We start from the raw sequence: 26,794 nt of genomic DNA, 5'->3' as shown, positions 1-26,794 counted from the left end.
TACAAGCAACAATTCCTCAGAATTAAAAAAGTCTTAAAAGAAGAATTTTCTGAAATAATAAAACATGTGCTTTGTTAAAGCTGTGGGAAAATTACTTTCATTATAACTGCTCAGTTACAGTTGAAGAATTGTTCATGTTATAAAAATATTTGTAGTCATGCTTTAAAAAAAACAAGCTGATGGTTTGAAGAGCCCAAGTTGTATCTTTATATAAACGCTAGATCTAGTTGACACAGACACGAGGATATCTGCTGAAGCTTAACTCTTTTGTCGTGAGTACCATCATCAAACCAGTCATCAAACAAAGAAAAGAGTATTAGGTGTTGCTCTATTCATGAGAACTTCTTTAATCTACATCTGGAAAATGCTTTTTACAGCTATAAGCCATGGTAGGTGTGTTGCTATGGGTTTCAAGTATTCTTAAACACCATCATTATAAAAGATAATGTCTGCTTCTTACTTGAATGTCACACACACAAATATATATGAAGTGTGGAGGGATCATAACAACACATCATAAGAGGCCCAAAGCTGTGATGGAAATACAGAATTTCAAGGCTACGATTAGGATTGGATGGAAGTGTAACCAACCATGAAGATATAAAGTGCCAGTAGCATTGTCAGACCCTAACATGATGTCTTGACAGTTACATATTCTTATCAACAGCTCACACTCCAAAAATATTTAATTTACAGCTTTATGAAATGGAAAACAAATAATTAAAAAGAAAAATCCTCATGTTTCATGTAATTTGACCAAAACACTCACCGGAAACATCAATAGTTATGGGTTGGACCTACTTTGCTTACAGCAGTGCTATAAGTCTTCATAGCATCGATTCAACAAGATGCTGGAAACATTCTTTAGAGATTCTGGTCCATACTGAAGTTACAGCAACATCCATGATGTTAATCTCCTGTTCAATCATAACCCCAAGATGCTCTATTAGACTGAGATCGGTTGACAGCGAAGGTCATTTGAGTACACCGATTTCATTGTTGTGCTCAAGAAACCAGTTTGCCATGATTTTTGTGTGAATATGGTGTATATGTTTATATATGCAACTGCAAAGTAACTCAGAGAACAACACTACTTTAATTAAGAGAAACTTTATATAAGTATTAAACATCAGATGGTGTTTCTCCGTGAAATAACACCAACATTTCAAAGAACTCTAGCTGATTACAGTATCAAATCATCTGTTGGTGTGTGGGAAGTTTTGATTTAAAAAAAAGGCATTATGTGAAGATGTTGCAGGATAATAAAGAAACATGGTGCTCTGAGATCTTAGTTTGTATCAGATCAAAAGTGTAAAACCTGTGATAACTTTCAGATAATAAAGAGATTCTAGTTATTAGAGATGAGAGAGAACAAAGGGGCTGGGTTGAAAAGAAAGGAAGGGGGTAGATGAAGGAAATGTTTGTGCACAGAGAGAATCAGATAGTAAGATTGAGTGTCTGAGACGAGGAAGGAGAATAAGGTTGAGAGCGGAAAATCAACAGCAGACGAATGGGAAGAGAAATAAAAAGTAACAAAAAGGATGAGGAAGCCTTATGGAAAGATGAGCTCAGAGACTCCTTGCAGTCATGGGAACTGTCTGAACAAAGTAGAAAAAGAGAACATATACACAGTGTCACCGGACCGAGTGGCGTGAACCGAAACTGGACACAGGCGCAGAAACCCAGAACAGAGACAGCATTTAACAATATTGTATTGGTTAGGCTTAGACTTTGGAAATGTGGCAAGGACAAAAGCAATGAAACATAGAGCCTGGTGTGGCATGTTCTGGGTAACGCAGAACTGGAAGGAAAGTTGCCGGTTTGAGCCCCAGCTCGGACAGTCTCGGTCGTTGTGTCCTTGTGCAAGACACTTCACCTACCGCCTACTGGTGATGGCCAGAGGGGCCGATGGCGCGATATGGCAGCCTCGCCTCTGTCAGTCTGCCCCTGGGCAGCTGTGGCGACAACTGTAGCTGCCTCCTTTAATCCTACAACTGTTTACAACTTGCATAGTTCCCATTTCTGTATAGCTGTATATCTCAGATTCTGTAAAGTTATTTATTTCATATTCTGTATAGTTTTTCATATTTATATCCTGTTCATATCCGTACATAGCTTGTACTCACTACAGCCTGTACATACTTATAGTTATAGAATATTCACAACATACTTCATACCGTGTACATTATAACATACCATAATAGACCCATTTCTGTAATATACTCACATATCTATATTATTGCTAATATATATTGTAATATATCTATATCACTAAAGCACTTCTGGATGGATGCAAACTGCATTTCGTTGCCCTGTACCTGTGCATGTGCAATGACAATAAAGTTGAATTCTATTCTATTCTATTCTATTCTCCACCAGTGTATGAATGTGAGAGTGAATGAATAGTGGTATTGTAAAGCGCTTTTAGGGGTCCCGAAAAGCGCTATATAAATGCAATCCATTATTATTATTATTATTATTATTATTATTATTATTATTATTATTATTATTAGAGAGAGGGAACGGGGCCTGAGATGCAGACTGGAACTGGGCAGTAAGCAGTCACATTACAGGAGGAGAAACAGAGCGATGACAGGGGGGCGACGGGGATCCAGGGTGAGCTGAGTGGCGTGGAGAGGCTGACCTGAGATCCGTAGGTTCCAGATGGAGTGTGATGGCAGGAGGGCAGGCAGGCGAGGCACACAGAGTGATTTCCAGAATGGTGGCTTGGTATCCTGAGTCCGAGAGTAGAGCGTGAGCCAAGGTGAATCCAGAAACTGCAGGAACTGGAGGAGGTGGCCCTGCCCAGGGGCGGATCCCAGGTATGTTCAGGAGCCTCACGGAAATCCCAGCCACCCACCGCGGACCATGACACACAGCTACATTTATGAAAGGTTATACACACGTGTCATGTAACCAGTGGCGGTCCTAGCCTTTTTGGCGCCCCGGGCGAACACTCCCTCTGGTGCCCCCCCCCACACACACATAAAACATATTAAGGATTGTACATTAACATAAAACTGTTGCCGGAACCAGACTAAATTTTACCAGAGACACACACACATATGAAGAGAGAAAGAGTATGCGTTGTATGCAAACGACTACCAAACAGCCATCATAATTCGTCATACAATGAGAACAGGACAAATCAACAATTGACAATGACTAATTAATATTAAAATCTGTAATCTAATGTATTGTTTGGAGTTTAGTCTGTTACTGTTACTATTTTTACCATTTCTTTTTGGAGCAACTGTAACCCACATAATTTCCTAAGGGATTAATAAAGTATTCTGATTCTGATTCTGATTGTTTCAGGATGACCTGCCATTATCCAATGACACATCTGCTTACCTGTATCTTTTGCTCGTTTCTCCTCCTCTTCTTTTCTAAACTGAGCACCTGATGGCTTTGAACTTTTCTTGTCCATCTTCCATTGGTTTTAATTTTTCACTCCAGTATGAACACAAATCCACCAACTCGAGGATCACCACAACATAACCTAATAGACCTACACCCTAGTTCACAGATTCACTTTGTCCAAGGTGTATTTCTGGGATTTCACACAACCCAGGATTCAAATCATGAATACATAATGGGCTTGGATTTACCTCGCGCTCACTTTTCGCGTATAGAATTTTGAAAAAACATCGGCGCAAATTCTGTATCATAATGTCTGGTGTTTTCGTGTTTGTTGTTTTGTTTTTATTTTGTTTTATTTTGCGAGTTGGTTATTAGACGCCGCTCCAGCCAGCCAGAGAATCCCCCCATCGCCACGCCCTCTCCTTCCCATGCCGCAAGCAGCAGGCGCACCTCGCAAACGGAGGGCACCCTTACTCCCAGCAAATGGGCGATAGAAAACCGATTGGTGCCTATGCCATTCCCAATATGCGCTGGCATGACGTCGGGGAAGCATGAGTACGAGCAATTTTTTTTTTTTTTTGCCGATGCCCATGATGCTGCCCCCACACCACGATGCCGCCCCGGGCAACCGCCCGTGTCGCCCGATCGTGGCTCAAGAGTTGGGAGTTCGCCTTGTAATTGGAAGGTTGCCGGTTCGAGCCACGGCTCGGACAGTCTCGGTCGTTGTGTCCTTGGGCAAGACACTTCACCTACCGCCTACTGGTGTTGGCCAGGCGATATGGCAGCCTCGCTTCTGTCAGTCTGCCCCAGGGCAGCTGTGGCTACAACTGTAGCTTGCCTCCACCAGTGTGTGAATGTGTGTGTGAATGGGTGGATGACTGGGTGTGTAAAGCGCTTTGGGGTCCCCAGGGGGGACTAGTAAAAGCGCTATACAAATACAGGCCATTTACCATTTACCATTCAAGACCGGTCTTGGTCTCGAGACCACTTTTATGTGGTGTTGGTCTTGGGTCCCTTGGTCTTGTCTTGGTCTCGCTGTCTCGGTCTTGCTGTCTCAGATCGACATAGTGGTCGGGAGATTTGGAGTCAACAGTATCCACGGCATACAACGTAACATTCGATAATGTGTCATGCGCAAAAGCATCAGCTCTAAGAGCCGTGCTTAGAGAGTGCTTTGTAGTGAATCAGAAGAGCCGACTCCCATTGAGCGAGAGCCGGCTCCTCATTTAATTTCCTTTCGCTGCTCAGCTCTCACACAGTGGCTCAGCTATGCTTCAATCCCTCCATATTGTGGTCAATCACATGCGAGGATATAGGATAATATCATTATGTGAAAAACAGAGAGGGTGAGAGACGCGACAGTCAAGTGGAGCGTGTGTCTGTCCTCTCAGTAAGTGAGGCAGTAGACAGCGGTGAGGAGGGCTGTGCGAGTGCATCGCAAAAACACATAAATATGCCTGACACCTGTAAACGAAGCAGCATCTGGCTGCAGTTTAAAGACTTTTTTGTCTCGGTCTCGTCTCGACTTTGTCTTGGTCTGGACTCGGTCTGTCTTGGTCTTGTCTTGGTCTCGATACCCTCTGGTCTTGGTAATGTCTTGGTCTTGGATTAGGCGGTCTTGACTACAAGTCTAGAAGGTATGTTGCTGTACTGCTATAACATTACTTTATTTGTATTCAATTCAATTTTTATAGCACCAAATCACAACAGCAGTCACCTTGAGGTTCTTTATTTTGTAAGGTAACAACCCTACAATAACACAGAGAAAACCCCAACAATCAAGCTGCCGTCTTTGAACAAGCGCTTAGTGACAGTGAGAAGGAAAAACTCCATTTAAACTGATGGAAACCTTCGGAGACCATCTGCAGTGACTGGTTAGGGGTAACGGGAGGGAGAGAGGACAAAGCACAGGTTAAAATACACAACACAAAACACGGGTTTGATGAATTCACTTACTATTACTAGTTTTTAGAATGTCTTTAGCATTTTACTCTTACGCTTTCTTAAACATGATGATTTTATGTACACAGGTTGACTTTTAATCAGAGCAGAGCAGTTGTTACGTTTAGACAGTGAGTCATACAACACTAGACCAGGATTCCCACATTAAGGTCTCCCACTTTGTTGCACTATGGGCCTTTAGGTGCAGCTACTGAGCAGTTATGGTCGCGGCTGTTACCAGGCAACATTGAAAGTAAACTTTTTTTATTGGCAGCAGCAAGTTGCAACTCTCAGCTAAGACTAATCCCACTAGCCCGCACACCACAGGCTGCCGTTATCTGCCAACTAAGTTATACCCCGTCACATAGCTAAAAAGAGCAGACTGCATATTCTTCTCACTGGTATCATAAAGGTCTTTTTATTCACCCCAGGCTTGATAATCACTTTAAAGCTGATGTTGCTTATTTCATTGCTGTTTCAGTTCACCACTACATACTTTATGTAATTCGGTGGACTTGCAGTAAAACCAGCTGCTGCCTCATTTGCCGTCTGTAGATTCTGAGGTTGAGACAGTAAAAAAGACTATGCATTTATGAACCAAGCTGCTGCCCTCCCACTCCTTACCACTGCTGCTGTTTACTATGGCCAAAGCAAAGTGATGAGATTTACTTCCCATAAGCTTTTGTGGATTCATTAGCTGTAGCTAATCTTATGAAAACTGATATCTAATCTTTATAGTGAGGTTAATACATCACTACTAAACATTTGACAGATGTTGACATTTCTTGATGTTCTTATTTCTTTATTGATTGCATTAATCATACTTTATTAGTTAGTCAGTTCCTTGTTGAAAATAAATGTTCTCGTTATTGTTTACTTCGCCATAGATGTGCAGGCAAAACAGCAAGGAGAGTAACAAGGAGAGTGTGTAGTCAAAGAAAGATGCAATTTTCTTAAAATGAATGGAAGAACTGAACTGAGTTGAGACAAATCCTCTCGCCTTATAACATAACATCTCTTTATTTTATTTTTTATTTGCTTCATACAGACAGGAACTGCTGCTGCAAATCTACAGTAATATACAAGAGGTGCACTGCCATCGTCTCTGGGTGTTTTGGGGCCATTAGCTGTGATGTGGCCAGAAAGAACAGCTTGTTCCTTTTTGTCTACACAAACTCTTTTCTTTAATTACTGACTTCATGAATACAACCTCGAATCTCTTTAGCCGTTTGTCAACTTCCACTGTAGACATACTTGATTTTTTTTTTTAAACACAGTCTTGTCTTGTTTAAACCATGCAACACATACGTACACGTGGTCAGCTTGAATGTGTCCAAGTCTTTGTTGCATGTGTCTACATGCATTCATATTTATGTGTATTGTCACAGATGGCAGCTATGCACAGTTGCTCACTGTAACCAACCACATGTACAGAAGCTTTTTTTTTCCCATAGAAATTTGCATTTAAAGGTCTTGCAAATACCTCAGTGTTTTATCACTTTTATGTCCAGTGCATGTGTGAATTTTCCTTTATAGCCTCATAAACAGTCATTCAGGACACACACACAGCTCTCCAGCCTCTACTGTGATTTGGCGTGTCCTTGTGTGTTCACAACCTCTCAATGTCCCTGTACTTCTTCCTCAGGATGGAAACCTGGTCTCTGAACAACACTGGGTCCAACCTCATCTGGGAGTGCACTAAGGGCATGAAACCTAGCCAGTGGCTAAAGGCGTTCATGCAACTCTGTCGCTGGGCGAAATGGTCCGGGTCAGCCCAACGAGATGACACCTTGGAGCCCTTCATGTGGGAAAACAGAGAGAGAGTGAGAGAATAGGACTGTATTAGCGTAACTAGAAGGAGGGATGAATCACCTCAGCTCTACAGCAGGCAATAATGTAATAAAAAAGCCACAATCAGCAAAAAGAAAACACATTTTTAAACTTTTATCTAAGGCGCACATTGACTCGGGCCAACAGGTTTAGAGACAAAGTGTATGAGTGGGTCGATTTTCACTGGGATTTCAATGATATATTAGTGCAGGGAATCTGTGTAGAGATGGCCAGATGGCATAGAGGGAGTTGGTGGAACAGCTGGAAAAGGTGAAACATTTTGTTGGAAACTTTGGGGAAAAAAACTTCATTATCACTTTGTTTCCTGTTTCAATCTCCTCAACTTCTAATCCAGTGTTGATGCAAAAAGTTAGCAGACACCTATTATTTCACAGACAACCTAGCCAGCATCTATGTGTCTGTCTCTTTTTCAATTTTCAGAAAGTATTTCTTTCAATTATCTTTCTGGAAACATTGAAGCATATTCATATTGTTTAACATCCGCAGACAAATCAGTATCCTTCACACCACTTGTTAGACACAAGTCGAAACCTTTGTCATCATAGCAAATATGGAATTGGCTTGTTAGGCTCTGAAATATTTTTCCATCTTTTAAACTGTAATCAATGCTCTATAATGTAGAAACCTTCACTTTTTTCTTTCCAGCTGTGCAGGCCTGTCTATACTATCCAAGCCCCATTGACTTGCCTACAAATTTCCCTCTTTCATCAAGCTGTGACATTTAACTTGTGGCAAGCTTTTGTCCTTATTGAGCCATAGATAAGAGCCACATGATGTATTGTTCAGAAAGGCTCTGTTCCGAAGTTGGATTTTTAAACTTTCATCACTGCAACAAATCCGTCAAATGGATTTTAATTTGGGTTTTCTTTCCTAGATGTTCTATTTTCACTTTAGGTCTCTAAAATCTATGATTGTTTCTGTGGTAGTAGTTACACAGGTAGTGTGTGTGAGTTTGTGAATCTGTGTGTAGGAGGGTGAGAGTGGCTTTGTGCAACACTTTGTCCTACCAGAATTTAAAGTAATACATGTATCGTGTCATTATTGAACTCCAAATGAAAAAAAGATTTGCATAACTTGATGTTTCACTGATTAAAGATGGGTTACTTTACATTTCAGTGGGAGCCATGTTTTGAAACTCATCCAAATGACTTCTTCAGTCAGCCTTGTCCCTCCGTAACTGAACAGATCACTTGCATGAGACAAAAGGTTTCTCCACCTAAAAACGCTATATCTAGATGAACAAAATTAACGTCCTGAGGCTTCCCCTTCATTTCTGCTGATATCCTTCTGTCCTGATGCTCGTTTCCACCCACTCCTACCTGCCTCCACTTTCTTCTTCACCTCTCATTTGCACTATTCGTTGCTTTGAATGGCTGACCCCAGCGGTTCATCCACCTTCACTAATTCTACTCCTTAGACATTTCGTTGCATCTTGCTTTTCCTGACTTTCATTCCTCTTCTATCCAGAGCATACCTCCAACTCTCTAGACTCTGCCCATGTACTCACTGCTCACACAAAAGAATGCAATGTCGTCTGCAAACATCATATTTAATGGAGACCTCTGCATGACCTCATCTGTCAACCTGTTAATCGCCAATGCATAAAAAAGGGGTTCAGTGCCGATCCCTGAGGTAATCTCCACCCCACCAGCAGGAAGTGTGGCAATTTACTGCTGATCAGTCACACAGTGCATTACTTAACAAACAGTTAATGCAGAAAAAGGCAAACAAACAGTCATTTTAGATTGTTTGACCTGGGTGAGACAGAGTGCAGTCTGTTCAGCAGAAATCTGACCTACAAATAACTTTTTATAGTCACAATGAGAATTTTAAACTGGGACCTAAATGTGACAGGAAGCTAGTGAAGGGACATTAGTAGTGAGGTGATAAGGGAGCATCTGTTTGACCAAGTACATAGCCTAACAGTAGAATTTTGAAATGCCAGCAAACAATGTGTACTTGCAGACAACAAGTTGTGAGCATCCCGGTTGCTGCTACAGATGAACCCGAGAAAGTGCAGTTGTAGGGTTAGTAGAGCCCTTTGAGAGGGGTTGTAAAAGCTGGAGGAAACTTATCTTCAGATAGAAAATTTTGAACTGCTAAAGAATATCCAGTGACAGAAGTGATCTGGGTCTAAAATACAATATGACTTATACAATAAAACGGCTTAAAAATGTTAATTCATTTAACATTCTGGTCCAGGTATCCCACAAGATGTCAGCTCTTTCCTCTTATGCCATGTTAAATGTCTATCTGCTGTTGCTTGAAGCAAAGTCACAAATCATGGGTGAGATTGAGGAGGTGGGGGTGCACACAGGAAAAAAAGAAAGAATGAGAGAGCGAGTGAGGAAAGGAGGGGTAAAGGGGGGAGTAAATCTAGGTTTGTCGTGCTGCTTTCACAATTAAGACATTAATCACTACGTCCATACTGCTGAGTCATCGTCCTGCCTGTGGTCAGACCATCAATCAGAACCTGACAAAGGGCTGGCCCCATGAACACACACACTCACACAAACACATGCACAAATAGGGATCTCCCAAAGAGAAGGTCAGGGCTGTATGTGGCCTGAAACTTTTCTACCATTTCTCTTTTAATACTCTCTTATTATCTTCTTCTTTCCTTAAAACGAGGTTTATAAACACACAGCACTTTTATCATCTTTAAACTGTGTTGCTACTGTACAAAATGTTTTGATGGACCAACGATGTCATGAGCAATGAATTGAAAGAAGCCTCCATTTGGTTTTTCTCATGCCCTGCTTGCATATTAATGCTGTCTCTAATATTTTTCCACCGATCAGCAGGTGGTGGCAATAATGTCCACGGAAAAGACGAAATAAGACTACCAGCTGGCACACATGGATTATAACAGTGCTAATAGAGCTAAACTACTCCAAACAGAAGCATTTGCAAATGTTTTATGGGGAATGAAATACATTTTGGACTTTGTTGACAAACACTGAAATTATCCCAAAAGGGGACTTTAACAGGGGGAAGCTTGGAAGGCACTTTAGCTTTGGATAACTGCAAATTCATTGAATGTAACCATGAAAACTTAAACATGTATGTAAGGCACAAGTGACTAATTATACAATGTCTACAAAGAAATGATGGATAGTTGGACTATATATAACTAGTTTTTTTTAATCAGGTTGTGGGATGACTGGGTTTCTTTCTCAGCTCTTGAACACCAACCCTCCTTCCAGCATTTTTAAACATTGGACAAAGTTTTCTAACCTTTTTATTGTCCAAATAACATTTGTAAGTGATTCATTCCATGTTGAAATGGAATGTGATAAAGCACTACTCAAATTCCCTTGCACATTTTTTCACCTCAAAGTTATTTTTCTACTGAAAGGCTCAGATGGCTGTTGAGGGCCCCAATCACACAGGACTGGAGACTGGTCTATGAGTGGTTGCTGGAGGTTGCATGCTGTTGCTGGTTGACACAAGTCACAAAGAGGGTGCTGCACCAAAAAGGTCCTTGTGATTACTCTGGTTGTTAGCAGATTACTATGGCTGACTGTAGTTTACATAGGATACACCGACTTGTCTGCAAACACCTGTAAAAATGTTCCAGGTACCTCAGACCTCGTGTGTCGGAAAAAGTGAGGAAAACCAGGATTTGTTTTGTTTCTTTCTTCTTGGGCTTTCTGAGCAGAAAAGAATGAGAATATGATCGCAAAGTCTGAACTGCATCCAGCACAGAAATAACTGCATTGTGCTGCTAAAACAACTTTGGCTCTTTGCTAGTATCTGAACAGACAGAATGCTAAAGCTAACAAAGGCAAGGACACCGAGTGATGTTAAAGCTGAGCGAATGCCGACCCCAGGTCAGCTACTAGATCTTGAACTTCAGCAGGTAACAAATGGATGCGCAGTCAGGCTGCTGGTTTTCATGAATTTCATTCATTCATTAATTTCATTTTCTTTATTTTGTGTTGTCAGCTTTGTGTTCATACCTAAACACTAAGATAAAGAAAATATGTTTCTCCTCAATAAGGATTTGTGTTGGTGTGTGGGACTGTAGTCTCTATGTTGATATTGTTAAATCTCAGATCATTTTTATAGAGAAACACAAAAATAATGTAATCATTTGTGTAATTAATTATTGTGTCCTGGGATTAATAAAAATACGCTGCATTGATTTTAAGAGAAGTGCTCTTTGTAATATGTATAATAATTAATTTTTTCCAGTAATGATTGCAACACAATCGCAACAATGGGATTGGGATGTACCTCCAACATGCACAAACATTTGTCCGTACAGTATGCAATCACAAGGAGGTTTTTGGTGTAGCACACTAAATGCCCGCAACTACTCTCAACCACTCACTAACCAATGGGAGAATACACGCTTTTTGATGTTTGCAAGGGGTATGTGTGTAGGCCTGTGTGACTGGGGCTTTAGCAATTAATTTCAAAGACAACCAGGAATCCCCAGCAACCACTAACCACGAACAGAAATCTCAAAGAGGTTGAGTAGTGATATGAATGTGAGTAAGGAGCTGGTACATATTACAGAACTGGAGTAAAGAATTCAGTCTCACTTTCTTTAACCTTAAGAATGCCAAACAATGATTCAGAGTTTTTGTATTGCATCTACAAAGTAATATGCCACACTTCACAAAGCTTTTACAGACTACCATTGTGGGAAAGGACATGCTAATGTTGCGGAATAAACACCTGTCTGTGGACTGAACATAGCTCACTATTGTACTTGTGATGACTACTTTAACTGAGGAAAAATGCCATTCTGAGAACACTGGACAAATTCAGACAGAGTAGGGGTAATTTTTTGACTTGGCCTCTGTAGCCATAAAAGCAAGACAGGATAATGTCAAAACAGCTATAGATACGCAGAGTAAAAATCTGAGCCTGTCTGTGGCAGAGACGGAGGCAGATACATTCTATAGGAGACAGTGAACAAGTATACAGTCTAAGTGCATCGAACAAGTAAAACTCTGTCCAACCTGGGTCATCATGGTTTCCTTGTACTGCTTCTTCTGTGTGACTTTGATTGGAGGTTGCTTGGTCACGGCCGAAACGAGGAAGTTCATCAGGATGTCTTCACAATTAGCCATGCGGTCCACCATTGTCAGCAGGCTAGCCGGTATGTAGTGAGTGAACAAGTAGTGATAGTATCTGATGCATAAAGGAAAAGGGCAGATTAGGGATTAGGATGTGGGTGTATTTTTCATTTTAAAAGCCACAATTCTGTTCTATTTGGTTGCAGTGTTGCACTCTCAGCAGCATGGGAGCACTAGATCACTGTCAGTGGTTACCTCCCTGACAAGGTCTCCCGCCCCTTGCTCTTACACACAAATGCATACACACACACACACACACACACACATACACACACACACACACACACTTTACAATGTTCCTTCTGGCACATTTTTTTCTACCTTACATTTCCATTTGACAGTCTAAATAACAAAAATAACTGAAGAGGTGCATTGAGCATCCTAACAATAGAACAACAAGAGAGCTGTTTATCTGCATGACAAGATGCCTTTAATCCCTTTGGAGAGCATCACTCTTCTCCATTCAATTTACCGCTCTGCTTAATACTTGAGTTTACCATTTTTTATTTTAGCCCTAGCATTGCATTTTTGACAATTTTTTCATGATATAACAGAGGTGGAGAAAGATTATATTATCCCTTTTCCTAAAGATGAATTTTAATGTGGTTTGCATCTTAGACACGGGATAAGTATTTCTGGGAAGCTGGTGGAATGATATGCAGAACATCTGCACCATGAGACAAACTGACTGCAGCACTAAAAGAGAAGCTGGACTGCAGTTTATGTCTTTACGTAATTGCTTTTAATGAGTGCTTATACATTAGCACCACTGCTAACATAAAATATAGCAGCATTAAATTTACAGTGGCTATGTACATAGACAATACTGACTAATAAAAAAATATTTTAAAATGCTTTTTTTTTTAAACATTTTATATATATTTTGTTTAACGATCATTACATGAGTCATCCAAGCTTAAGATATAAATATAACCTCTCTAAAAATGCTGGGGCAAGTCTCAGCAATAGCTTTAAAGGTTTTTTCTTTGAACAGACATGTAGGTAGAGTTGTGTGTGTGTGAACTTTAAAAGAAAATCATGAGTCATATCTCCAAGTTTTCTTGGTGCATCCTCTATATGATTTTTTTGTATATATACTCTAAAATATGAAGGTCCTTTGCAGCACAACACAAGAAGAAAAACAAGTCAACTGTCATATCCGCAGGTGTAGGTGTGTGGCAGGCAGAGTTGTGGACCCAAAAACGCAGGACTTGGCAACACAGAACTGAACTAAAAAACAGCTTTAATGCTGGAAAAACAGGCAACAAAAACAAAAGGTAAAAAACCCAACTGAACAGTCACAACCATAAAAATAAACTGACTCAATCACGAGAGGAAACACAGACAGAACCACCACCTACGATGAGGGAGAGCAGGAAGCAAAAGTGAACATAATACATATATATATAAACAGAAGACTATCAAAATAAAACAGGAAGTACAAACACTGAGACTAAGAGTCCAAAAGACAAAACACAGTTCAGGGGGTCAACCAGACCTCAGGGCAAAACTCAGTGGCTGAGGCTGGCAGTGGAGACGATGAAGGTCTGGAGGTGATGGTGGCAGAGACTCACTGAATAGGACTGGAGTCTGGCGATGGTGTGGTGGGCGGAGACCCTGGGGCGACAGGACTGGAGGCTGGGAACAGTGGAGATGTAGACCCCTAAAGCAGCTTGGCAGGTGGCCAGCGTCAGTGGCGAGCCATATACTGCCATGGTGTGGAAGCCTCGGGCCCAGACGGTGCAGAGACTTCTGATGAGGACTGGGGCCCCGCAGTGCACACAGCGCGCTCTGGTTGCTCAGGCTGGGAGTACGCACTGCACGTAGCAGGCTCTATGCTCTAGATGGCGCTGCTTGGCCTAGCACCCAGCAGATGCAGGAGACTGCCGCTGCTTGGCTGAGCACCTAGCAAATGGCCACAGAGTTTTGCAGTTATCATTCCAGTCAGCGTCGAGTAGGAATTTGTCAGCTGTTGAAGGATGAGGAGGTATTCATGTGCTGCTGACGTGACAACAGGAGGAGGAAAGCATGAAGAGAGCAGTTTTTGCAGTTCTTCTTTAGCCTCGGTGAGAGCACAGACCATCTCCGGAGACCGGGGAAGCTGGAGGAGCAGAGGGTTCCTCTGGATAATCGCATCAGTGGTGTTAAGTCCAACGAATTTGTTCCTTATGCCCATGACTTAGGAGATGTGAATCAAAAGACTGTTTATCCGTGTTAGAGCCAACCCACATTCTTTCAGGGCTGAGTCTGCTTGGTCCATTATTTGGTCCCGTTCTTCTGTCATATCCACAGGTGTAGGTGTAGGTGTGAGGCCGGCAGAGTTGTGGACCCAAAAACCCAGGACTTGGCAACACAGAACTGAACTAAACATCTAAGCATTGGGCAACTAAAACAAAAGGCAAAAACCATCCAGACAGAACCACTACCTACAATGAGGGAAAACGCAACAGAGAACAGAGGAAAACACAGACAATAAGACAAGGAGGATAACACAGCTGACACTAAACTGACTGACGAGACAGGGGAAGCAAAACTGAACATAATACACATGAAAACAGAAGACTATCAAACACTGTGACCAACACTAAGACACATGGGCTTGACACAGGGACTAGTGAGAAAACAGACAGACATGGGTACATGACTGTGAAGGCTGAAAGTCAAAGAGATGAGACTAAGGAAGACTGAACTCTAGAGACACCAATACAGAACTAGAATGTAAACCATAACAAACACAAAAACAGGAGCATGACATCAACACTTCACGGCTGCAGGCTCTAAAATTTTGAAATGCAGAAAAAAGCAGATTACTTAATTATTTACTTATCTTGATCCAAAGATCTGCAGAAACGATTTGTGCTGCAGGGCATTTATCCTATAGGAATGTAATTATTCCATGTCAGGGCCTATATGTCCTAGGTACAAACCATGATAGGAGGCAATCATAAGTTCACCATGTACTGAAGGGTGTTGTTGGCCTTTATATACATGGCCTATAATCAGACCAAAACTCTAATTCTAAAACTAGAATCTTTGAGATTTTGGGGGATTTTTTGGGGAGTAGAATTCAAGGCTTCTAAACACAACTTGCAGCTATCCAGTGGTAGCAAGAATACAATTACAGCCTCTCTTGAATAAGCTCAAGAAACATTTTTATTTTAATCTACAGGGGCAGTGCCTCTACTCCTCCCAAACAGCCGAGGTTCGAACCCTATCTAAGAGAAAACCCAGAGACTGTTCTGAGAGGTTATTTCTGCCGCTTTTATCTGTAATCTTACTCATTAAATCACAACATAATGCTTGTAGCTACAGGTGAGGGTGGGAAGGCAGGCTGACTAATAAGTTGATAATGTCACCTTCATGCTCTGGCACACTGTCTGCATCACAGACGATGTCATGTGCCATCTTTCTGTGCCACTCTTCTGCCATTCACGTCAATACAACTTCACCGATAAGCAAGAAATCCTGTGGGTTTGTACCTGTGGTAAAAAGCTGCTCCTGTAAGGACCATGGAGTACTCATTGGTCCACTTGGAAGTGTAGCCCCAGCGTGATCTGGAACTATCCCAGTAGTGGCTCCTTGCTGGATAACCAACAATACGCTCGGGAAAACTTTGCCATACAGTGAAGGCAAAGTCCACCTGGTCAAATAGAAAAGAAAGAAGGTGTTGAATAGATTAGATGTGTAGAGGAAATGAAAAAAAGAAAAAGAAAAGAAAAAGAAGCAGCAAAGGTGGAAACACAATGAGAAAAAAAATGGAGAGAAGAAAAGCACAAAGAAAAGCAATACAGCTTATTCAGAATATTTGCGGTGTGGTAAAAATTGCATTCAAAACACCTGTCAAATGGCATTTAGCCAGCTAAACCAACAAGGCCGTCTTCTAAACAACTTCTCTGCCTCTTCACAACTACACAAAGAATATTTTTGAAGCCATTTCGCAATGTTTTCATTCCAGCTGAAGCACTTCATGTTAAAATGCCATTTAAATATCAGAGTGCACTGATTGATCAGTTGGAGAGCTCTAAGTCACATTCTAAACCTGGCTGTGCCGACCTGATTCATAATAATTTCCTCTTGCATGATCAAATGAGGTTTCATTTTTAACTTTTTAAAGAAAAATCTTTTTTAAAACAAACAGATTTATGCAACATATTAATAATATCTACACTGTAAACCCCAACAGTCTACCTGACTTATAAAGTTTGTGGATATAACAATTAAAATTCCTCACAAAGTTGAAACAACTTAAAACTTTTCTGTTCGGTTAACGATTCAAACAGTTATAATTGTACATGGCTTAGAAGTTAAGAGTAAATACTGCTTTCTTAATTATGATTTTTGAGTAAATGTTTTTTTCCCGAGCTCCACATGTGGACGTCATGACGTCTTCTCTCTAACCTAAACGACGTTGACAGAAAATTCTGTTCAATATGGCTGCCCTTCTCGAGCGACTGGAGAACACATTTGGAGAAACTTGTAAGTAAAACGGAACCTTCGTTATGTTTATTTTTTCCGTAAAAAAGCAAGTATATTAATATGTTGCAGCCAATAACTTGTTTTCGAATGCGCTGTTGTGTTAAAAAGCACAGACCCAGGTGGTGAATAGTTGTTCGCTGTTGTTCGCGCTCTTTTTCAAACATAGATTATGTCGTCAGTTTTAACCGATTAAAACAGTTTTACGAAGAATCACACATAAAGAAAGGGTCTTAGTGATATTTTAACGACCCCTTGCCAACGCAAGAAAGTTGGCGTTTTTACAACAGCACCCTCATTGTTCGGCAGGGTTTTTTTTTTTTTTCTTTCTTCTCATTAGCATCATTCAAAAGTGACTTAGCTAGCAGTGGCAACTTCTATCTAAAACAATTGAAATATAGCAAGGTGTTGTATATTTAGTGTGCTGATAAGGTTTTCAATATTTTTATTTTTTCTTCCAAGGCTGAAGACCAAAGACAAAAAGATAGAAGAAAAAAAAATTCAGACTGCAATTAATTTCAGGTGGAGACAGTAAACACAGGTGAGTTGAAAGATCTATTGAAGAGACCTTTCTTCATGGCCATTAAAACATTTTTAGGTTAAAAGACCTGTGTCATGAATCGCTGTGCGGCAGGCAGGAGTTGGACCCAAAATGCAGGACTCAGACTCAGGGGATGAACTCAAAATCACAGCTTTAATTGCTGCTCACAGAAAACGAGCATACAAAACTAAACTGGGAAAATATAAACTCACAGCTTGCAGAGAGGCACACGAGGAAACACACAGCTTGAGGGACGACGCAGCACTGACTCAGAGAAACACAGGGTTTAAATACAATGGGAAGTAACGAGGGGAATGAGACACAGAAGGAGAGCACAGCTGGGAGAAATCATAACTGACGAGACAAGGGAGCAAAGTAGGATACACTCGCATGAGACACAGACCTTCAAAGTAAAACAGGAATTAGCACAGATGCAAACTAGACTAGGGGAGACAGAGCAACTAAGAAACACAGAGGGCAGCTACCAAATACTCAGAACTAAACAGAATACAAGAACACCAAACTAAGACACTACACTAAAGAATAAGCTGGGACAACAAAAAGAACTAAGAACATAATACAAAAAACTCAGAGGCACAAGAAACTCAAAACACTGGGTCACTGACCCAGGACCGTGACAACCTGTTTTTTTTTTTTTTAAATCATGCCCTGGCTTTGTCACACTGAATCATGTTGAAAAGATCTATTTTCATGGCTCCCCCCATTACCATTTCCTTGTACTTCTTTCTACCAGTCTATTTTATTTTGTGACATTAACATCTTAAATGTACCCCTAATTATTAATAGCTGTGTTAGTATTTATAATGCTTTTTTTTTTTTTATCATGTGCAGATCTACCAAGGGTCAGTGGCACAGTTCACCTTTTGTGGTAAGTTATAACACTTCATATGTGGTCACATAAGTAAGTTGTTTCATCAGTTGTTCAGTTCTTATAAAATGTTGTATAATTGTACCAAATCACTGAGGATACATCCAATGTGTAAATCACAATCAACAATTTTACTGTGATATTCGCTCGTGTTTAGAGAATCTCCATTATCTTTGTTACTGAGTTTCCATTTTTGTAGGGCCAAATTTGTATTAAAAATTAATATTTTCATATGATGTGAAATGACTCAATCATTTCTAATTTTTAGAAGAAACCATTCATTAAGTCCCTTAAGGTGAAGATTTCATATAATGATAAAATTAACACAAATTAAAAGTTTCACTGATAAACACACAATTTTTCCTTGCTTTGAACCCCATGTTCTATATAGATTACAGCTCTGATCTGGAGAACACTATTTTAAAATACTGTGTAGGGTTTTTGTGAAATGATTAAGAAACAGACTCTCTGTCACAAGAGACAGAAAGGTTGTATCTTAAAAGAAAAGTCTCCAAAATTTAGTAGAGTCTGATGTCATGCAGTTTCATAAACATGTATTCTCCCCAAAGAATGACACCTGAAAACTTTGCGTTAAATGAACTTTTCTTTTCCCTTTTTAGGAGGCGCCTGATATCAACGTGAAACGTACTGCAGTACTTCGTGCCCTTCCTGTATACCTGTGGGAGGAGGACCCAGAATTCTTTTAGACATGTAATGTAAGTGTATTTTTGCATTACTTAAATTCTGCCAGTAAGATAAAATGCTATGGATTTTTTTAAATACAATTTAATACCCTAGCAGCTACCAAATTGTACAAACAAAATACCCTCTCTTTAGAAAACCCTCACACACACACACACACACACAGGTCAGGAGCAGGGCACAGGCGTATCACAGCACTATGGCTATGCTGCAGGTGGCCCAAAAACCAGGCTGAAGTCAAGATTTAGTTTCTTTTTGAGATAAAGTCATGAAATAAAAAATTACTTTTTTTTTAGAAAAATAACAAAAATACAAATTATGTAATGCAAGAAGCTAACACGTTAATGTACATTTTTCAAAAAAAGTAGAGTACCCTAACTCGTTACAAAGTAACCCACTACACTGCTGAATGTTTTGCTAGATTACAGGTCATGCTTGTCACATTCTCTCAAACCAACCTTACTTATTTAATTGGGGCGATCGTGGCTCAAGAGTTGGGAGTTTGCCTTGTAATCAGAAGGTTGCCGGTTCGAGCCCTGGCTCCGACAGTCTCGGTCGTTGTGTCCTTGGGCAAGACACTTCACCCGTTGCCTACTGGTGGTGGTCAGAGGGCCCGCTGGTGCCAGAGTCCGGCAGCCTCGCCTCTGTCAGTGCGCCTCAGGGTGGCTGTGGCTACAATGTAGCTGCCATCACCAGTGTGTGAATGTGTGTGAATGTGTGGATGACTGAATGTGTAAAGCGCTATACAAATACAGGCCATTTACCATTGATACTGTGTCTATTCCAGGCGGACGCATTGGATGAGTCGACCCTCATTGACCCTTCTCACAGTGGTTACCGACGGCGCTTCCCAGTCCAGTCCATTTTACTTCCTCAAGCATGGCTGTTGTGGTGAAAGGCGACTAGGTGATGCGTGATATTCCCAGATTTGCAGATGCATTTGCTTTATTGTTTGGCTTGATCTATGCTCTGCATTTAGACTACCCCAGGAAGCTGGTTCACACATTTGCCTTTGTCCAAAATATCTTCATGGGGCTTGATGACGGCAAACCCCTGAAACCCCTGCCTACATGCTCTTAAGGAATATAAGGCAATGTTTGTTAGGACACGCACTCTGTTACTGAGCACTTTGTTTGAAGCACTTTAAGCACTTTAAGTTTACTACAGGCTTTGGGTGGATTTAACTCCATCAGTTTACCTAATTTTCCTATACTTGACTGCCTTATCTGGTTATTTGGAAGCTGATCGTCTTTGTACCCATTTTAAAAAATTGTTTTTCATTTCTATTTTTAAAAAAAAGTGATTAGTATTTGACTTTTTGTTTTGCATTTTTGTGTATTTTGAGAAAGATGCAATTAGGACTGATGTCGTCCTTTGTGATTTTATAAAAAGATAAATGTTCTACACAGAATTTATAATGCTCACTTTATGGTGCCGATGTCCATGTTAGTTGTTTTATAAAAACATTTGTGATGTTTTTAAATTTTCATGAAAAAATGTTAAATAAACAAAATGTAAAGTAACTGAATTTCCGTACTTTTTTTTTTTTAGTAGTCTACACTCAAACATTGAAACATAAATATCTTTTAATTAATAATCAGATAATTTGAGTTTAGGTTGTAATATAATTGCATTGTGTTGCATCAAAATAATAAACTACAAGAAACACAAAAATATTGAAATTAAAGTATACAGTCTTTGAGTAAAGCTCAATTAATAAAATATAAAATATAATTTAAAATTTTTAGGTTAACAATAAATACAAATTTTGAGTACCCCATACTTAGAAGATATGAGTTTTTGTACTTAAATCTTTTGAGGTAATCAGTTTCCACAAAAGTTTTAAGTTCAGTCAACTTGTTTGGGTTTACAGTGTATTTATCTACTTATCTATTATTCTCAGGTCATAAAATCCCTAACCCTCAACTTAATTAAGTCAGACTGCTCATGTTGAAAATGATTCATTACAGGGTCAGGTGTGCTGTCTGGGCTCCAGGTTTATTATATATCAAAGATGGGGAGTGATGAATAAATATACCCTCCCAGGGGATATTTGTGCAGGTAACTTCTGTGGTAGTGGAGGCTTCAAAACACCAGGCAGTGATACAGGGAGACAAATGAAATATTTTGCAACTTAAATTAGGAGGGTGTGCTGGTATATATTATAAGGAAAGTTTGAAAGTGTGTAATGCAGTGCATTTCACAGACTTCTGTCCATTTTAGTGCAAAATACAACCCCACCAATGGGGCATGAACTGTGGTTAACTGGTTAACAGGCTTGTGATTTACACCAACACCATCCCTATTTTGTTGCTATTTCCATCAGGAGTGCTGCGGCCAGGAAGTCAATTTGGCAGCGTCAAAGGAGACTGTGTGTGCATCACCAAGAAACTAGATGCTTTGAGGATCGAGACCCTGGAAGCAGAAACAGGTTGCTGGTCTTGCATTGTGGTCATCTTTTAAGCAGGTGCCAGCTTTGACTGTCTCCTGCTCCATTTTCCTTGGAGACTGCCTACTTCACAATAAAGAAGAAATTTCTCATGGCCTTTCTGTGGAGCAGCTGGTGCCCTTGAAGAAGATGGAGCTACCTGACAAAGACCCTCTTTTGAATACCAAAACACCACTGAGACATTCGGCCAGACACACTAGAGAATAAGGGGTTCGGCACATAATGAAATACTTTGTTAGACACACACATCCACACACACACACACACACACAGAAATTAATTACCAGAGTAGCACAGGTAGAGGAACTAGAAGTTGGAGAGGGGTGAACCAAAGGTGGATGTTCTGTCATGAACTGAACTACTGTAAAGCATCTGATGTAAGCTGAGAAAAGGTGATTCAAAGCACAGGTCCTCACGAAGGGACATGTTAGCTGTGTGCGCGCGCTGTGTTCCTGTATGAAAATGTGCCCATGTGGCAGATATGTGTGTGTGCGTGAGTAAGAGCAAGAGACCACTTACAAGTGAGTGAGTAACAAAGCACAGGTTCATTGCAATCTGTCTGTCTTAATTATCGTTTAATATGACTGAAAATTTCTAATGAGCCTTGAACACAGTCTCTGTGTGTGTGTTTGCAAGATTTCACAAAGTAAACAGTTACATTTAAAGGCGCATTAAAGTTTATGGTAATGGTGACGGCTATGTTTCAGGTTATTGTAAACTTCCAAGATGTTAATGCAAGACAATGTAACAAACTTTGAACTGACGGAAACACAACACACACAAATGTGTGTGTGTGTGTGTGTGTGTGTGTGTGTGTGTGTGTGTGTGTGTGTGTGTGTGTGTGTGTGTGTGTGTGTGTGTGTAATTCATACTGATGGATTCTACAAAGCCAAAATTGATCTGAAAAGTCGAGGGTCAATCCAGCAATAGATCTGCTACAAATCTCTCCTGACATTTGGGTTTAACATGTCCAGTGTTATAAGATGAAAAGGTGTTGCATCAGATTTTAGAGCCCCTATCTCCCCTCAGTGTTTTCAATGCTTTGGTTGTTGAAAAGTTGTGTCTGGTTTTATTTATTTATTTTCCTCTCCATGACGCAATGCCACTGCAGTGCTTTCACTGTCAACCTCCACCTGTCTTCAGGATGATAAAACTCAGGAAAATGTGTCGTAAACTGATCTTGTATCCAGCAGGTTTGGAGTGCTGTGGCGTTGATGAAGTTTTACCAGCAGTCTCAGTGTGATCCAAGATAGCCAGCTGGGTTTTAAGGTCTGCATTTTGGGGCTAAAGGGAGCTATAGCAGTTTTGTATTTTGCAGCGTTTTAAGACTATAGGCATTCTCACCAAGTAGTCTCAGTGCTGTGAGGTTATGTCTCATCTTTGCGACTCCAAAAGTATCTTTCATTGATTGCTTAAAGGTTCTTCTATAGATTGCAAAGGTTAAGCATTTGGCGTTCAGTGCTGCATGCCAGCACTACAGTCTATTATAGCTTCTACATACAAACATCAGCTGAATCTCCAAACAGTTAAATTAAATTAAAGTTAAATTATTAAATATGCAGCTCCAATATCAAAACATATTCTCTTCAAGGTAAAGGTTTATAATTTACATGTGTATGCGGAGCACACCAGGCTTCCTTGGTTCAAAGGGAAGTTAGGGTAGACTGAATTTGTGCTCCAGATTTTTTTTCAGCAAATGTCCAAATGGTAAATGTTAGGGCCCCAGTCACAGAAGCCTAGAGACCAACTGGTGACCATTTGGCCACGGTTCACCCCAAACCAGTTGCAAGCTTTGAGTGGCTGGATGTTGCTTGTTGTCCCTATGTGAAATATACTGTATTTCAGTATTGCACCAAAACCACATTGTGATGCCTTTGGTCGTGAGCAGATTGCCTCTTTGTGACCAGTTTCACTCATGAAACTCCAACTTCATCAACCAGTAGGGGACTACACGTTTTTCCCTAGTGACCAGAAGTTGGCAGGGGGCTGCAGACTGGTCTCTAGGCCTGTGTGACTGAGGCTTTGAAGTAATTTGGAAGATGCATGAGAAAAGCCAAAGGAGGACGTAGGGATCGATAGAGGGGTTAAAAAACTGTTTTTTGAATTAATATGATCCAAGAATATGTTGTCTTATTTTATCAAAACTGTTTCAAAAACTTACTACAAAGCACTTAATTTAAAGGACCCTTTTATGTACTTTAGAGAACCATGCACACAGAAGGAAACTAACAGTGATGCTGAGACCAGAGACCACAGAGTGTCAGTGAAAATGCAGGGATTTGAAGTGATGAAGAATTCAAATTTAAACTAATATTGGGTTTCCTTGCTTGCTGTTCTGGATTAGAAACACGCCAGGTTTTAGATGCCTCTAAATTGGCTTCATTTTTCTTGAACACCACATGCATCTTTTATAAAGTGTTTTAGACACAAGATTTAAACCACTCACAGGTGAAGTAAATAACACTCATTATCTTGGCATAACCCATGTTCAGCTGGTTTGCTGTGTTCATATAGACCTTTGACACAACTAAGCAGTGATGCAGACCAAGAAAGACATTCAGAAATCACTTGAAGGTGGAAGAATTCAGATTTTGATTGGCAGGATTTCCCACACTGTCAGTCCAATATCGAGCATGCTGAAGCCGGGGGCCTCAAAGTGACACTTTCAACTCATCCAATTAATCAATAGGTAAGAAATATGAACTTAATGGGAGAAAATACCCTAAATGAAATGAGATAGCGTCAATGAGCAAAAGAAAGCCATAGAGGTCAATCATTATCTTTTCTATGAATTCATGATTTGTTTAAGTGTGTACTGAAAACCTTGAATACTAATGAAAATAATAAGTGCTCTGAAACATGTTCAAACCCGGAGACAACCTTTAAATGAAATGAGGATCAAGATTCTGCCACTGCTGTTGTAACACAATTTCCATATCTATCATATAGAAAATGTCTTCCAAAGGGCATAATTCAGCAGCATGCTTGGCTGCCCAATGAGAGACAAAAGCTTTGTCAGGTCGTATCCCCTTCTCTAATCTCTCTTCATGGAATAATCATACATTTAATGAGCTGAAACAATGTAATTATGAAATTGGCACAGCCATTCTTCTGCCGAGGTATTGTAATATGAAAAGTCCTATTAAAAGTGTAATGTTCTCTCTTGCACATTTTTAGTGAATTGACATATTCCATCTCCTTTCAATAAAGCCTCTCACCATGTTAAAAGGGCAATTAGAGCTATGGGTTAGTAAGCACAGCAGAGATTCACTTCACTTCCTCTCTTATTCACTAGTTCGCTCCCTGACATTTTCTCCCTCCTCTCGTTTCATAAAACAAGCCGTGTGCTCATAAAAGTTTAGTTGTAGAAACTTGCTCATATTGCTGTGCCTGAAATTGTGGTGCTATAAAGTGTAATTGCAATCCCGTTTGCGTAGAAAAGGTGAACATTGACTTGCTCCGATCAATAAAACATCTTAGAGTTTAAAGATATATTCGATCTCTAGGGCTCATTGGGCCTCACAATCTATTATGGATTGCATCTTTCATTCGCTGAAGATCTGCAGAGAAAGAAACAAGGCAGCTACTTGTAATGGCTCTTAAAGCAGGAGCACTAATTTAGCATCATAGATGAGCTGCTTGTGACCGTATCGCTGCCGTAAAGGTAAGGAAACTTTGTGACTTGGGTCATACTTGTCTGTATTTGTCTATCTGGACATTCATGCAAATGACTGTATGTTTGATAACATTATAGTTCATATGATTTCAGAAAACTTTCAACAGCTTTTACTTGTAAATAATGTTTTTCAATTGAAATGTATAGAATTCTTTAATAGAAAAGGTACTATGAAGGCTGTTTTCTTAAAAAAGCTTTCTATACCATGAATTAGAAACACCATACTTCACACATCTCCACTCTCTATTACACATTCCTTATACTGTACAGGGGATTGTTCATGTATCACCTCTAGATTTATACTACGGATGAAGTTAATACAAATATTTAAATAGCCATTAAATTTTTTTTTTTTTTTTTTTACTTTTAAAGTCTACCACTAGAAGGCTGCAGTACTGCAATTAAGGCTGTTAGTCAGCCTCCAAAAATATATATAATATAAAAAAACAAGTATAAATGGCTACAGCCTTCAACAATTCAGAAAACTACACAGAAATCAAATTCGGGGTAAACTTTACCAGGTAAAGTTAGCATGGAACAAATCTACCACAACTGTGCATAATGTTTTTATTTTTGAATGGTTTAAAGTGAATTTTGCCTCCAAGTGTCACAAGTGACGTTTCTAGCCCTAAAAAAATGACAATAAAATATGTTGACAGTATTTTCTGATTTGTAGTACTATGCAAATCTTTTTTTCCTTCCTGTTTTTATTTTAAAGTAATTAAACCAATTTCAGAGGATTTTTTTTGTTTGTTTGTTACTTAAGCCACGAAATTTAAACGTTTTTGAAAGAAAAGCCCACAGTGCAGTGCTATCAGTCATGGTCGTGAGAACCAACATCAAAAGAGCTTTGAATGCCCTTCAAGTCTAGAGAACTGTGTGATTCTGCAATGTTCATATTTCAGTGGTTTTACTAAGCCCCACTTGGCTCACTAACTCTGCTACAATGTTTTAAAAAGGTGGATTATCAACATTATTTCCTCCCTTGACAGAGCTTCAAACAATTCTCTGGTTTCTAATTTGTTCTAAAACAGTACAAAAGTGTTCCTTGTTCCTTGTTTTTAAGTAACAAGTGAGACTTTAATCAAAGAAGCGCTCTGTGTTTTGACAGTGTAATGATACAGACACAAAGTTAATGGCTCTCGTAAAACTCCATGAGAGCGCTTTGTTTTTCATTAAACACTCTTCAGTCTGCTTTTCCAACATTTCCTTATTTGCTCTTGCTTTGATTTTGAGCAGAGTTTTTTCACCTGGTTTTCTCTTTCACTTCTCTCTGCTCTGTAATTTTTTTCATACCACTGTTACTTTCACTTTTTCCCCTTTCTAGCCTGTAATTTTCTTTCACATTTTAACACTGCTCACATTATTCCTTATCTCTGCTTTTCTCTCACCTTTTCACTGGGTTAATTTCAATTACAAGAATACAAATTGAACGAGTTCCACAGTAATTTAGTAAAGGCAGGATCTCAGTTTGTGGCGTCTGTAATCAGAACTCTTTGCTATCCGATTCTGCTGCTATGCTAGACTTCCTACTCGTCTCGCTTAGTTTTTAATCATCCTTTAAAGGCAAAACACATTTTCCACCTTAAGTTCAGTGGCCATGGTGCTGTTTTGTAGAGTGAGGCGTTTCATTTATAATGAATAGTATTCATGACTCTTTGAGAACAGACTGTTTCATTTCAAAGAGGATCAATAATGTGTTAAGATATCGTCACCTTTTACCACTGACTGCCATAAAACCATGCAGATCACATCAAGCTGTAAAAAAACATTTTTATACACAATTATAGTATTCAAGTATTCATTTCTATCAAAGTTG

At 39.8% G+C, this 26,794-nt stretch overlaps 1 protein-coding gene and 1 long non-coding RNA gene across 2 annotated transcripts in view; one reads left to right on the top strand and one right to left on the bottom strand.

Annotated features, from left to right (window-relative positions):
• Window positions 1–6,072: 6,072 nt before the first annotated feature.
• The window catches only part of LOC120725257 (exostosin-1), a 289,966-nt gene continuing 269,244 nt past the window's right edge, over window positions 6,073–26,794 (bottom strand). The window contains exons 11-13 of the mRNA XM_040018049.1: window positions 15,725–15,885; window positions 12,129–12,300; window positions 6,073–7,102 (exon numbers count right to left, since the gene is read on the bottom strand). Of these exons, the coding sequence (XP_039873983.1) occupies window positions 6,914–7,102; window positions 12,129–12,300; window positions 15,725–15,885 (522 nt within the window). The 3' untranslated portion in view covers window positions 6,073–6,913. The remainder of the gene's footprint in view (window positions 7,103–12,128; window positions 12,301–15,724; window positions 15,886–26,794) is intronic.
• Window positions 16,658–20,139, top strand: LOC120725280. The gene is made up of 3 exons (XR_005694072.1): window positions 16,658–18,148; window positions 18,769–18,864; window positions 19,638–20,139. It is a non-coding gene; the product is annotated as an uncharacterized LOC120725280 (long non-coding RNA).

This window comes from Simochromis diagramma, unplaced genomic scaffold (genome assembly GCF_900408965.1).
Source record: "Simochromis diagramma unplaced genomic scaffold, fSimDia1.1 OVJJ01000802.1, whole genome shotgun sequence".
NCBI classification, from domain to species: Eukaryota; Metazoa; Chordata; class Actinopteri; order Cichliformes; family Cichlidae; genus Simochromis; species Simochromis diagramma.
This window is presented reverse-complemented; position numbering and strand designations above follow the sequence as displayed.